The sequence below is a fragment of the Trachypithecus francoisi genome, unplaced genomic scaffold (genome assembly GCF_009764315.1).
Source record: "Trachypithecus francoisi isolate TF-2019V2 unplaced genomic scaffold, Tfra_2.0 Lachesis_group21, whole genome shotgun sequence".
NCBI lineage: Eukaryota > Metazoa > Chordata > Mammalia > Primates > Cercopithecidae > Trachypithecus > Trachypithecus francoisi.
Genome location: NW_022681467.1, coordinates 26,800,412 through 26,816,731, shown reverse-complemented (window position 1 = coordinate 26,816,731; position 16,320 = coordinate 26,800,412). Strand labels below are relative to the sequence as shown.

The window sequence follows — 16,320 nt, the reverse complement described above, 5'->3', positions numbered from 1 at the left end:
ACGAATGTGGGAACAAGGAGGGAAGGTTACCACAGAGAGGGGAAAACCTCTGCTCTATTAGAACATTATTGTTGTTTGGTTTTTAATATACAAAGATCAAGTATGATAAGAAGGGAAGTTGTAAAATCAAATACATACGGTTGAGGCCAATGTCATGATACGTTAGTATTACTGGTCTGTTTCCTTTGGGTAGTAAGCCTCTTATAGTGACGTGGACCACACCATGAATTGTTTCTATGTCATGTTCCTGTAACAAGATAATATAAGGTCGCAGGAAAAGCAGAATGAACTTCCCAGGTTGCCAAAGTTTTACAATACCTGCTTTACCGCCATTTCCCACTAGCTGGGGCAGGACACATTAATAAACTATATGTGGCCAGGCACGGTGGCTCACGCCTGTAATCCCAGCACTTTGGGAGGCTGAGGTGAGTGGATCACTTGAGGTCAGGACTTTGAGATCAGCCTGGACAATATGATGAAACCCTGTCTTTACTAAAAATATAAAAATCAGCTGGCTGTGGTGGCACACACACATAATCCCAGCTACTTGGGAGGCTGAGGCTGGAGAATCACTTGAACCTGGGAGGCAGAGTGTGCAGTGAGATCGTGCTACTGCACTCTAGCCTTCATCTCAAAAGAGCGAGACTTCATCTCAAAAAATAAAATAAAATAAAAAGAAACGGAAGATATGAAGAAGTTGCTGGGTAGCAAGTGAGAGGTTCCAGAGCTTCTGAACACATGTTCAGAAAATTTATAATTAATTTCAGTAGATAATTTCACTAGACACCTATGTGTGTATCTGCCTAGGATCTCTTTCCTGGGAGCTGCCCTTCTGTGTCATCCACACGTTACAGGGGTGGGTCTTGGCTACCATGTCTGTGGAACATAACCTTATGTTACAGCTTACTGAAGTCAGGGAGGCATCTGGCCCATGCTGGGTCAGTATCTTTCCCTAGGTATTTGTAATTGGAACTAAGAGATTCTAACTTCAGCTTGGCTCTTCTCTTGAAAAGAGGAATCAACTTGGGAGCTTTTAGTAGGCATTTCCACTACTCTACTTTCTGGTGCTAGTTGTGTGTACTTGTAAGTTCTAAGACATCCCTGGATTGCCTCTGGTGTAAGCTATAGTGGGTGAGTTTGTACCCTCTACTCCTAAAAGACCTTAACCAAGCCAATAAGTTAAAGATGTAGCCACAGCAAAGCTCAGGAACTGAATAAAGCAGACAAAGGATGCACCGAGCTGCTGAGAGTAGATGCCGCACTAAGAGTGGTTGGGTGGAAAAAAAAAAAAAGGGACTACAGAAAAGTTAACTGAGATTTACTCTAGTCATGCTCAAGTTTTACATTTCTCAAAAATAAAAAAAAAATTACCATCCTAGCCTAGTGAATTTCTGTTGATGAAGCCTGTATCTATCTCAGAAAGTCTTACATTAGGCAAGACAAGATTCACTCCGTCAATGAGAATCCCAAAAAAGGCAAAGCGCTTCCAGTTTAATTTCCTGTCTAATAATGAACCTCATCAGAGCTTTGGTTTCTCTGATGTGGGCCACAGAATATAATCTCAAGCTAATTGGACATCAATGTATCTCAAATTACAGTGTAGGCTGGAGCTGATAGCCATCCCTATCAAATGAAGCCATGCGGGACTCAATATTTCTGTTATTTTCTATTACTACTACCTCCTAGTCAAGTATATTCAAAGCCTTGAAAAATGAACATAAGAAATGAATGAGCCACGGCCGGGCGCAGTGGCTCAAGCCTGTAATCCCAGCACTTTGGGAGGCCGAGACAGGCGGATCATGAGGTCAGGAGATCAAGACCACCCTGGCTAACCCACTACTTCTTATTTACCGAGAAAGCTTGCAAGGACTGCTAATCCATGCTCCCGTATTTAACAGCCATAATAGTCCCGCATGGCTTTTACCTTCACCATCAGCCTCCTTCCCACAGCCCTATGTATTTTCCTAAATCAAGACATAATTATCTCAAACTGACATTGAACAACTATCCAGTCACTAGAACTAACACTAAGCTTTAAACTAGATTACTTCTCCATAATATTTATTCCAATTGCACTATTTATTACCTGATGCATTACAGAATTCTCACTATGATACATAAATTCAGACCCAAATATTAACCAATTCTTTAAGTATCTCCTCATTTTCCTTACCACTATACTAATTTTAATCACCGCCAACAACCTCTTCCAACTCTTCATTGGATGAGAAAGTGTAGGAATCATATCCTTTCTACTAATTGGTTGATGGCATGCTCGAACAGACGCCAACACAGCAGCCATTCAAGCAATCTTGTGTAACCGCATTGGCGATACCGGCTTTTTTCTAGCCATAGCATGATTTCTCCTACATTATAACTCATGAGACTTTCAACAAATATTCATCCTAGATTCTAACCCAAATCTTCTGCCACTAATAGGCCTCCTTTTAGCAGCAACAGGAAAATCAGCTCAACTTGGCCTCCACCCTTGACTACCTTCCGCCATAGAAGGCCCAACCCCAGTCTCAGCCCTACTCCATTCCAGCACTATAGTAGTAGCTGGGGTATTTTTACTCATTCGCTTTCACCCTCTGATAGAAAATAACATATTAATCCAGAGCCTTACACTATGCCTAGGAGCCATCACTACTATATTTATAGCAATCTGCGCTTTAACACAAAATGATATTAAAAAAATCGTAGCCTTCTCCACCTCAAGCCAACTAGGATTAATAATAGTTACCATCGGCATCAACCAGCCATATCTAGCATTTCTACACATCTGCACCCATGCCTTCTTCAAGGCTATACTATTCATTTGCTCCGGATCTATTATCCACAACCAAAATAACGAACAAGACATTCGAAAAATAGGAGGACTATTTAAAACAACACCCCTTATCTCAACTTCCCTAACTATCGGTAACCTAGCACTCACAGGCATGCCATTCCTTACAGGCTTCTACTCCAAAGATCTTACTATCGAAACCGCAAACACGTCATATACCAACGCCTGAGCCCTATCTATAACTCTCATCGCCACTTCCCTAACAAGCGCTTACAGCACTCGGACTATTAAACCCCGCTTTTCAACCTCAATTTATATTAATGAAAATGATCCAACTCTACTAAACCCAATAAAACGCCTAACAATTGGCAGTTTACTCGCAGGATTTCTTATTACCAATAACATCTCCCCTACTACACTCCCCCAGTCAACAATACCTTATTACCTAAAACTCCTAGCCTTATGTGTAACCACCCTAGGCTTCCTAATAGCCTTAGATCTAACCCTTATAACCAATAACCTCAAAATAGCCACCCCATCACACATATTCAAATTCTCTAACATATTAGGGTATTTTCCCACTACAGTTCATCGAATAATCCCCTACCAAAATCTAATTATAAGTCAAAATCTGGCTTTCCTTTTACTAGACTCAATCTGACTAGAAAAATCAATACCCAAAACAATTTCACATTATTACTTCCATCACCACAACCGCCCAAAAAGGTATAATTAAACTTTATTTCCTTTCTTTCCTTATTCCTCTTATTCTAATTCCATTTCTAATAGCATAATCTATTGCCCCGAGTAATTTCAATCACAATATATACACCAACAAACAATGTTCAACCAGTAACTACTACTAACCAATGCCCATAGTCATATAAAGCACCTGCACCAATAGAATCCTCACGAATTAATCCTGGCCCCTCCCCCTCAAAAATTACTCAACTTCCCATATTATTTAAATTAATTACTACCACCAGCTCATCATAATCTAAAATCCATAAAACTAACCCCACCTCCATCGCTAACCCTACCAAAAGACTTCCCAAGACCTCAAGTCCTGAACCCCATGCTTCAGGATACTCTTCAATAGCCATTGCAGTAGTATGACCAAAAACAACCATCATACCTCCCAGATAAATTAAAAATATTATTAAACCTATATAAGTACCCCCATAATTTAAAATAATTACACAACCAATCACACCACTAATAATCAATGCTAAACCCCCATAAATAGGAGAAGGCTTAGAAGAAAATCCTACAAACCCCATAACCAAAAGTACACTTAATAAAAATAAAATATATGCCATCGTTTCCACATGGACTCCAACTATGACTAATGATATGAAAAACCATCGTTGTATTTCAACTACAAAAACATTAATGACCCCAGCACGTAAACCTAATCTGATCATAAAAATAATTAACCACTCCCTTATTGATCTACCCACCCCATCCAATATTTCTACATGATGAAATTTCGGTTCTCTCCTAGCAACCTGCTTAATCTTACAAATTATCACTGGCCTATTCCTAGCAACACACTACTCACCAGATATTTCCTCTGCCTTTTCCTCAATCGCACATATCACCCGAGACGTAAACTATGGTTGAACTATCCGCTATCTCCATGCCAACGGCGCCTCTATGTTCTTTATCTGCCTGTTCCTACATGTAGGCCGAGGCTTATATTATGGCTCATTTCTTCTCCTTGAAACCTGAAACATCGGCATCGCACTCTTCCTCATAACCATAGCAACAGCCTTCATGGGTTACGTACTCCCATGAGGACAAATATCATTTTGAGGCGCCACAGTAATTACAAATCTATTATCTGCAGTTCCATATGTTGGAACTAATCTCGTTCAATGAGTCTGAGGCCGGTACTCCATCGACAACCCAACCCTCACATGATTCTTTACCTTTCACTTTACCCTACCCTTTATTATCGCAACCTTCACAGCCCTGCACCTACTTTTCCTACACGAAACAGGATCAAATAACCCCTGCGGAGTCCCCTCTGACTCCGACAAAATCCCCTTCCACCCCTACTACACAATCAAAGATATTCTAGGCCTAGTTCTCCTCCTTCTTATCCCGATAATACTCGTACTATTCTCACCTGACCTTTTAAGCGACCCAGACAACTATACTCCAGCCAACCCACTAAGCACATCACCACACATCAAACCAGAGTGGTATTTCCTATTCGCATATGCAATCTTACGATCTGTCCCTAACAAGTTAGGAGGGGTATTAGCACTCCTTCTATCTATCCTCGTCCTAACAATCATACCCATACTCCACAAATCCAAACAACAAAGCATAGCATTCCGCTCACTCAGCCAATTCCTACTATGATTCCTAATCACAATTCTACTAACCCTAACCTGAATTGGAAGTCAGCCGGTAAACCAGCCCTTCATTGTAATCGGACAAGTAGCATCCATGATATATTTCATCACAATTCTAATCTTAATACCACTGGCCTCCCTAGCCGAAAACAATCTACTCAAATGAACTTGCCCTTGTAGTACAAACTAATACACCAGTCTTGTAAACCGGAAACGGAGACTTCTCCCTAGGGCAATTCAGAAAGAAAGCACTTAACTCCACCACCAATACCCAAAACTGGCATTCTATTTTAAACTACTTTCTGTATTCTATGGGGTATAACCCTTGAAGAGCGACTTAAGTACTAATTTAATTTTACGTGCGCCTATGTAATTCGTGCAATCGTGCATTACTGCTAGTCAACATGGATATTATATAGTACTATAAATGTTTTACTGTACATAAAACATATTTTTACATACTTACCAGGAATTTGTTCAAGAACATGCTTACAAGCAAGAACTTCGTTAGGCAAGACTAACTGTAACACATACCACCCGAAAGCCAAAGACCTAGCATAACCCACCGAAATACCAACTAACCTAAACCTCCATTAACGTACATAGTACATTCAATTCTTTACCGGACATAGCACATTTCAGTCAAATACCTCCGCGTCAACACGGATACCCTCCTCACTTAGGTGTCCCTTGCTCACCATCCTCCGTGAAATCAATATCCCGCACAAGAGTGCTACTCTCCTCGCCCCGGGCCCATAACTCGTGGGGGTAGCTATAGTGGTATCAAAAGGACATCTGGTTCTTACCTCAGGGCCATGACATCAAAACCACTCATACATTCCCCTTAAATAAGACATCTCGATGGATCACGGGTCTATCACCCCATTAACCAGTCACGGGAGCTCTCCATGCATTTGGTATCTTTTATCTCTGGTCTGCACGCGACCCCATTGCAGAATGGTGGTCTCGCCACAACAAGTCCCGCAGCGCCTGTCTTTGATTCCTAGTCCATGCTATTATTAATCGCACCTATGTTCAATATTCTAGCCCCCCAGAAGTGTTACAAGGTGTTATTTAATTCATGCTTGTAGGACATACAAATAACTAACTATACACACGTTTCCCGCTACATCAAATCAATCCACAGCAAACTTCACTCAAACCCCCCTCCCCCATCTCCGACCCTTCCCACATAAATTTGCCTTTGCCAAACCCCAAAAACAAAAGCATGTCACCTGGCCGGAGCTTACATTTTCATCTTTTAGGTATGCACAACTTCAACTGCCATTCCCTCAACTAATAAAAATTTAATTCACTAACCACTCTTGACACTCTCGCAACCCCATACCCACCCACTACCAAACCCACGCCCCATCACCACAACCCCAAAGATGACATCCATAACACCTATCATCCCGTTTATGTAGCTTAATATATCCAAAGCAAGACACTGAAAATGCCTAGATGGGCTCACACACCCCATAAACAAATAGGTTTGGTCCTAGCCTTTCTATTAACTCTTAGCAAGATTACACCTGCAAGCATCCCCACTCCGGTGAAGACACCCTACAAATCATCATGATTGAAAGGAGTAAGTATCAAGCACGCCCAACGCAGCTCAAGACACTTTGCTCAGCCACACCCCCACAGGAGACAGCAGTGACTAATATTTAGCAATAAACGAAAGTTTAACTAAGCCATGCTATTATAGAGTTGGTCAATTTCGTGCCAGCCACCGCGGCCATACGATTGACCCGAGCTAATAGGCACCGGCGTAAAGAGTGTTTTAGATAAACCCAACTCAATAAAGCTAAACTCTACCTAAACTGTAAAATCCTAGCCAATGTAAAATAAACTACGAAAGTGGCTTTAAAAATTCTGAATACACAATAGCTAAGACTCAAACTGGATTAGACACCCCACTATGCTTAGCCCTAAACCTCAATAGTTAGAATAACAAAACTACTCGCCAGAACACTACAAGCAACAGCTTAAAACTCAAAGGACTTGGCGGTGCTTCACATCCCCCTAGAGGAGCCTGTTCTATAATCGATAAACCCCGATCCACCCCACCATCTCTTGCTCAGCCTATATACCGCCATCTTCAGCAAACTTCAACAAGAGACGCAAAGTAAGCGCAAACGCCCACGCAAAAACATTAGGTCAAGGTGTAGCTTATGAGATGGAAAAAAATGGGCTGCATTTTCTACCCCAGAAAACCCCACGATAACTCTTATGAAACCTAAGAGTCCAAGGAGGATTTAGTAGTAAATTAAGAATAGAGTGCTTAATTGAATTAGGCCATGAAGCACGTACACACCGCCCGTCGCTCTCCTCAAATATATTTAAGGATTAACTTAACTAAACACCCCAACATTTATATAGAGGAGATAAGTCGTAACATGGTAAGTGTACTGGAAGGTGCACTTGGATAAATCAAGGCATAGCTCAACACAAAGCATCCAGCTTACACCCGGAAGACATCAACATCACTTGATTGCCTTGAGCTAACACTAGCCCAAAAATCAAATAAATATTACTACCAAATTAGTGTATATTAAACCATTCACAGATATAAAAGTATAGGCGATAGAAAGTTTTACTTTGGCGCCATAGATATAGTACCGCAAGGGAAAGATGAAAAAAAATAACCAAGCACAAAATAGCAAGGACTCACCCCTATATCTTTTGCATAATGAACTAACTAGAGATCATTTCGCAAAGAGAGCTAAAGCCAAATTCCCCGAAACCAGACGAGCTACCCAAAAACAGCTAAAAGAGCGCACCCGTCTATGTAGCAAAATAGTGGGAAGATTTCTGGGTAGAGGTGATAAGCCTACCGAGCCTGGTGATAGCTGGTTATCCAAGATAGAATCTTAGTTCAACCTTAAGCTTACCCACAGAGCTACCAATCCCCCTGTAAGCTTAATTGTTAGTCTAAAGAGGGACAGCTCTTTAGACACTAGGAAAAAACCTTATATAGAGAGTAAAAAACCTAACTCCCATAGTTGGCCTAAAAGCAGCCATCAATCAAGAAGGCGTTCAAGCTCGACATCAATTACCTGAAAAATCCCAAACATATCACTGAACTCCTCACATTACATTGGATTGATCTATTATATCATAGAAGCAATAATGCTAGCATTAGTAACATGAACATATTCTCCTACACATAAGCCTAAATCAGATCGAAAACTTCACCGATACTTAACAGCTTAATACTAATAAACATAAACAAGCCAGTATTACTCACACTATTAATCCAACACAGGCATGCTCTAAAGGAAAGGTTAAAAAAAGTAAAAGGAACTCAGCAAACCTAACCCCGCCTGTTCACCAAAAACATCACCTCTAGCATCACCAGTATTAGAGGCACTGCCTGCCCGGTGACATATGTTTAACGGCCGCGGTACCCTGACTATGCAAAGGTAGCATAATCACTTGTTCTTTAAATAGGGACTTGCATGAATGGCAACACGAGGGTTCAACTGTCTCTTACTTTCAACCAGTGAAATTGACCTGCCCGTGAAGAGGCGGGCATAAAATAATAAGACGAGAAGACCCTATGGAGCTTTAATTTACTAATGCAACCAAAACCCACATAAATCTATGGATTTAACCTATTCTATCCCTGCATTAAAAATTTTGGTTGGGGTGACCTCGGAGCATAGTTAAACCTCCGAATAGTCTATGCCAAGACTACACAAGTCAAAGCGAACCAGTACCTATAATTGATCCAATAACTCGACCAACGGAACAAGTTACCCTAGGGATAACAGTGCAATCCTATTCCAGAGTTCATATCGACAATAGGGTTTACGACCTCGATGTTGGATCAGGACATCCTAATGGTGCAGCAGCTATCAAGGGTTCGTTTGTTCAACGATTAAAGTCCTACGTGATCTGAGTTCAGACCGGAGCAATCCAGGTCGGTTTCTATCTATTCTATATTCCTCCCTGTACGAAAGGACAAGAGAAATAGGGCCCACTTCACAAAGTGCCCTCCTCCCATAAATGATCTAGTCTCAATTTAACAAAAAATTATATACATGGCCCAAGAACAGGGCTTGTTAAGATGGCAGAGCCCGGCAATTGCATAAAATTTAAAACTTTACAACCAGAGGTTCAATTCCTCTTCTTAACACTATGTTCACAACAAACCTCCTACTTACCATTTTACCTATTATAGCTGCCATAGCATTTCTTACACTCACTGAACGAAAACTACTAGGCTATATACAACTACGTAAAGGACCCAACATTGTGGGCCCTTATGGACTACTACAGCCCTTTGCCGATGCAATAAAACTCTTTACCAAAGAACCCTTAAAACCTTCAACCTCCACCACCACTCTCTATGTTATCGCACCAGCCCTAGCCTTTTCCATTGCACTTCTACTATGAACACCCCTCCCCATACCTAACTCCCTAATCAACCTCAACCTAGGACTTTTATTTATTCTAGCTACATCTAGTCTAGCTGTCTATTCCATCTTATGATCAGGGTGAGCATCCAATTCAAACTATGCACTAATCGGAGCACTACGAGCAGTCGCCCAAACTATTTCATATGAAGTAACCCTTGCCATTATTCTATTGTCAGTCTTATTAATAAGCGGCTCATTCAACCTCCATGCACTTATCACAACACAAGAACACCTCTGACTTCTCCTACCCTCATGACCCTTAGCCATAATATGATTTATTTCCACACTAGCAGAAACCAACTGAGCACCCTTTGACCTCACAGAAGGCGAATCAGAACTAGTCTCAGGCTTTAATATTGAGTATGCTGCAGGTCCATTCGCCCTTTTCTTTATAGTCGAATACATAAATATTATTATAATAAATGCCCTAACAACTACAATTTTCCTAGGGACATTATACCCCATCCATTCACCAGAGTTATTCACAACATGCTTTATTATCAAAACACTCCTCTTGACCTCCTTATTCTTATGAATTCGAGCAACCTATCCCCGATTCCGCTATGATCAACTCATACACCTGCTATGAAAAAATTTTCTCCCCCTTACGCTAGCACTCCTCATATGATATATCTCAATACCCATTACAACCTCTGGCATTCCCCCTCAGAACTAGAAATATGTCTGACAAAAGAGTTACTTTGATAGAGTAAACAATAGAGGTATTTAATCCTCTTATTTCTAGAATCATAGGCATCGAACCTACTCCCGAGAATCCAAATTTCTCCGTGCTACCTATTACACCCTATTCTAAAGTAAGGTCAGCTAAATAAGCTATCGAGCCCATACCCCGAAAATGTTGGTTATACCCTTCCCGTACTAATTAATCCACTAGCCCAACTTATTATTTACTCTACCATAGTCACAGGCACTCTCATCACGTCACTGAGCTCACACTGATTCCTCGCCTGAGCGGGCCTAGAAATAAACATATTAGCTTTCACCCCAATCCTAATTAAAAAAGCAAACTCTCGTTCCACAGAAGCTGCCACTAAATATTTCCTCATACAATCCACCACGTCTATAATTCTCATAATAGCAATTATCTCTAACAATTTGTTCTCCGGACAATGAACCATAATAAATAACCCCAACCAACTCTCATCCTTAATTATAACAATAGCCCGAGGTGGCGGGCGCCTGTAGTCCCAGCTACTCAGGAGGCTGAGGCAGGAGAATGGCGTAAACCCGGGAGGCGGAGCTTGCAGTGAGCTGAGATCCGGCCACTGCACTCCAGCCTGGGCGACAGAGCGAGACTCCGTCTCAACAACAACAACAACAACAACAACAACAACAAATAACAATAGCCCTTACCATAAAATTAGGAATAGCCCCCTTCCACTTTTGAATCCCAGAAGTTACCCAAGGAACACCCTTAATCCCCGGCTTGCTTCTCCTCACATGACAAAAACTAGCTCCTATCTCAATTATATATCAAATTCATCCATCAATTAATACAAATATTCTCCTAACCCTCTCAATTCTATCCATCATGCTGGGTAGCTGAGGAGGCCTCAACCAGACACAACTACGTAAAATTCTAGCATACTCCTCAATCACACATATAGGCTGAATAATGATAACACTAACATATAACCCAAATGTTACAATCTTTTACCTGTCCACGTACATTATTCTAACAACCACTGCATTTCTAGCCCTAAACCTAAATTCAAACACTACAACCTTAATACTATCCAGCACCTGAAACAAATTAACCAGATTAATACCACTGATATCATCCACTCTTCTATCCATAGGAGGTCTACCCCCACTAACTGGCTTCCTACCCAAATGAATTACTATTCAAGAACTTACAAAAAATAATAGTTTTATTATTCCCACTATCATAATTACTATAACCTTGCTTAACTTATATTTCTACATACGCCTAATTTATATCACCTCCATAACACTACTTCCCACATCCAATAACACAAAAATAAAATGACAGTTCGAAAATACAAAACCTACACTCCTCATTCCCCCACTCATTATCCTTACTACTTTCCTCTTACCAATATCTCCAACAGCCCTAGCTATCTCCTAGAAATTTAGGTTAAATAAGACCGAGAACCTTCAAAGCTCTCAGTAAGTTAAACCATACTTAGTTTCTGAAGCATACTAAGGACTGCAAAGTTCTAGTCTGCAGCAACTGAACGCAAATCAATCACTTTAATTAAGCTAAGCCCTTACTAGATCAATGGGACTCAAACCCACAAAAACTTAGTTAACAGCTAAACACCCTAATCAACTGGCTTTGATCTACTTCTCCCGCCGCGGGGAAAAAAAGGCGGGAGAAGCCCCGGCAGAAGTCTTAAGCTGCTCCTTTGAATTTGCAATTCAACATGAAAATCACCTCGGGGCTGGTAAAAAGAGGGCTCAACCTCTGTACTTAGATTTACAGCCTAATGCTTGCTCAGCCATTTTACCTCTTTCTCACCTATGCTCATCAAGCGCTGGTTATTCTCTACAAACCATAAAGATATTGGAACCTTATACTTATTATTCGGCGTGTGAGCTGGAATCATAGGCATGGCTATAAGCCTTCTAATTCGAGCCGAACTAGGTCAACCCGGTAACCTATTAGGCAATGACCACATTTATAATGTTATTGTTACGGCCCATGCATTTGTTATAACTTTCTTTATAGTTATACCCATCATAATTGGAGGTTTCAGAAACTGGCTAGTACCCCTAATAATTGGCGCTCCTGATATAGCATTCCCTCGTTTAAACAATATGAGCTTCTGACTTCTTCCACCTTCCTTCCTACTTCTTCTCGCATCGGACATAGTAGAAGCCGGTGCCGGAACAGGTTGAACAGTCTACCCCCCTCTAGCAAGAAACTTCTCTCACCCAGGAGCCTCTGTAGACTTAACTGTCTTCTCACTTCACCTGGCAGGTGTTTCTTCTATCTTAGGGGCTATTAACTTCATCACAACTATTATTAATATAAAACCTCCTACAATATCTCAATATCAAACCCCCTTATTTGTTTGATCAGTTCTAATTACAGCAGTCCTATTATTACTATCCCTATCCGTATTAGCTGCCGGCATCACAATACTACTAACAGACCGCAATCTCAACACCACCTTCTTTGATCCTGCCGGAGGAGGAGATCCTATCTTGTACCAACACTTATTCTGATTCTTCGGCCACCCTGAAGTCTATATTCTTATTTTACCTGGCTTTGGGATAATTTCTCATATTGTAACATATTACTCTGGAAAAAAGGAACCATTTGGGTATATAGGCATATTCTGAGCTATAATATCAATTGGGTTCTTGGGCTTTATTGTGTGAGCTCATCATATATTTACGGTCGGCATAGACGTGGACACACGAGCCTACTTCACCTCTGCCACTATAATTATTGCAATTCCAACTGGCGTTAAAGTCTTTAGCTGACTTGCTACACTTCACAGAGGTAATATCAAATGATCCCCCGCAATACTCTGAGCCCTAGGCTTTATTTTCCTTTTTACCGTAGGAGGTTTAACTGGTATCGTACTAGCAAACTCATCACTAGACATTGTATTACACGACACATATTATGTCGTAGCCCATTTTCACTATGTCTTGTCGATAGGGGCTGTCTTTGCTATTATAGGGGGATTTATTCACTGATTTCCCCTATTCTCAGGCTATACTCTGGATCAGGTTTGCACCAAAGCCCACTTTACGATTATATTTGTGGGCATAAATTTAACTTTCTTTCCACAACACTTTCTCGGTTTGTCCAGGATGCCTCGACGCTATTCCGACTATCCTGACGCCTACACCACATGAAATATTGTATCATCTATAGGCTCCTTTATCTCCCTAGTGGCAATACTATTAATAGTATATATAATCTGAGAAGCCTTCCCCTCAAAACGTAAAGTCCTATTAATCGAGCAACCCACTTCTAACCTAGAATGATTACATGGCTCCCCCTCACCATATCATACATTTGATGAACCAACTTTCATCAAAACAAATAAAAAAGGAAGGAATCGAACCTTCTGAGACTGGTTTCAAGCCAATTCTATAACCCCTATAACTTTTTCAATGAGGTATTAGAAAAATTATTTCATAGCTTTGTCAAAGCTAAATTATAGGACATATCCTATATATCTTATATGGCCCACCCAGTTCAACTAGGCCTACAAGATGCCACATCCCCTATCATAGAAGAACTAATAGCCTTCCACGACCATGCCTTTATAATCGTATCCCTAATTAGCTTTCTAGTCTTGTATGTTTTATCATCAGTACTCACAACAAAACTAACCAACACCAGTATCACAGATGCTCAAGAGATAGAGACTATTTGAACCATCTTACCCGCAATTATTCTAGTCCTAATTGCTCTCCCATCCCTACGCATTCTCTACTTAACAGACGAGATTAACAACCCATCCTTCACTATTAAATCAATTGGACATCAGTGATACTGAACCTATGAATATACAGATTACGGGGGCTTAATCTTTAATTCTTACATACTCCCCCCATTATTCTTAAACCCAGGCCACCTTCGACTTCTAGAAGTTGACAACCGAGTAGTCCTCCCAATCGAAGCCCCTGTCCGTATAATAATTACGTCTCAGGACGTCCTGCACTCATGAACTATCCCCACACTAGGCCTAAAAACAGATGCAGTCCCCGGACGCTTAAACCAAACCACATTCACTGCCATACGACCAGGCGTCTACTATGGACAATGCTCAGAAATTTGCGGTGCTAACCATAGCTTTATACCAATCGTCGCAGAATTAATCCCACTAAAAATTTTTGAAATAGGACCTGTATTTACCCTATAGGTATAAAATTCACCTTACTTCTTCCCCCACCTCAAAACATCTACAGACCCACTGTACAGCTACCGCAGCAGTAACCTTTTAAGTTAAAGATTGAGAAAATACTCTTCTCTACAGTGAAATGCCTCAGCTAAACACATCTACATGGTTTATTACCATCACAACCATGCTCCCCACACTATATCTTATTATACAATTAAAGCTACTGAACACAAATTACTATTTACCCCCATCACAAAAACTCCTAACACACAAACCCACAACAACTCTTGACAACTAAAATGAACGAAAATTTATTTACCTCATTTATAACTCCAACAATTCTAGGCTTGCCTGCTGTAGTACCCATCACTCTATTTCCCATATTACTATTTCCAACCTCCAAATATCTCATTAACAACTGGCTAGTTACCATTCAACAAAACCTAACTCAACAAATTCTAAAACAAATAATAATAATCCACAATACCAAAGGACAAACCTGATCCCTAATACTTATATCTCTAACCATTTTTATTACCATGACCAACCTCCTCGGGCTCCTACCCCACTCATTTACGCCTACCGCCCAGCTATCTATAAATCTAGCTATAGCAATCCCTCTATGAGCTGGTGTGGTAATTATGGGGCTTCGCTTTAAAACTAAAAGCTCCTTAGCTCACTTTCTACCACAGGGCACACCCACACCCCTCATTCCCATGCTAGTAGTCATTGAAACTATCAGCTTATTTATTCAACCAGTGGCCTCAGCTGTACGCCTGACCGCCAATATCACAGCAGGTCATCTACTCATACACCTGATTGGAAATGCCGCACTAGCATTATCAGCCATTAGTCTCCCTGCAACCTCACTGATTTTAGTACTCCTAGTATTAACAATTCTAGAAATTGCAGTTGCCCTAATTCAAGCCTACGTTTTCACACTCTTGGTAAGCCTTTACTTACATGATAATACTTAGTGACTCACCAAACCCACCTTTACCACATAGTTAAACCTAGTCCATGGCCACTACCAGGAGCCCTCTCAGCCCTCCTAATAACATCCGGCTTAATTATATGATTTCACTTTTATTCCACTACTCTACTAGCACTAGGATTATTAACAATATATCAATATATTGACAATATATCAATGGTGGCGTGATATTATCCGAGAAAGTATTTATCAAGGCCACCATACACCACCAGTCCAGAAGGCCTTCGTTACGGAATAGTTTTATTCATCGTCTCAGAAATTTTTTTCTTTGCCGGCTTCTTCTGAGCATTCTATCACTCAAGCCTCGCCCCCACCCCACACTTAGGGGGACACTGGCCACCAACAGGTATTACCCCCCTAAACCCCCTAGAAGTACCTCTTCTAAATACCTCTGTACTACTTTCATAAGGAGTTACAATCACTTGAGCCCACCACAGCTTAATAGGAAGCAACCGAAACAAATAATCCAAGCCCTACTCACTACAATCTTATTAGGCATCTACTTCACCCTACTACAAGCCTCAGAATACTATGAGGCACCCTTTACTATCTCTGACGGCATTTATGGCTCAATATTTTTTATTGTTACCGGCTTCCACGGACTTCATGTTATTATCGGATCCACATTTCTTATCATCTGCCTCATTCGCCAACTATTATACCACTTCACATCAAATCACCATTTTGGTTTTGAAGCCGCTGCTTGATACTGACATTTTGTACACGTTGTCTGTTTCTCTATATCTCCATCTACTGATGAGGTTCCTATTCTTTTAGTATAACTAGTACGGCTGTCCTCCAATCAGCTAGCTTCGATAATACTCCAATCTCTTTTTTTTTTTTTGAGACAGAGTCTCGTTCTGTCGCCCAGGCTGGAGTGCGGTGGCCAGATCTCCAC

At 40.8% G+C, this 16,320-nt stretch overlaps 1 protein-coding gene and 1 pseudogene across 1 annotated transcript in view; one reads left to right on the top strand and one right to left on the bottom strand.

The window, feature by feature from the left end:
- Nucleotides 1–16,320, bottom strand: part of LOC117068603 (protein NDRG3-like) — a 50,450-nt gene that overhangs the window by 33,624 nt on the left and 506 nt on the right. Inside the window, exon 2 of the mRNA XM_033186007.1 lies at nucleotides 139–247. Within this exon, the coding sequence (XP_033041898.1) occupies nucleotides 139–247 (109 nt within the window). The remainder of the gene's footprint in view (nucleotides 1–138; nucleotides 248–16,320) is intronic.
- On the top strand, nucleotides 14,390–15,550 carry LOC117068604 (annotated as a pseudogene).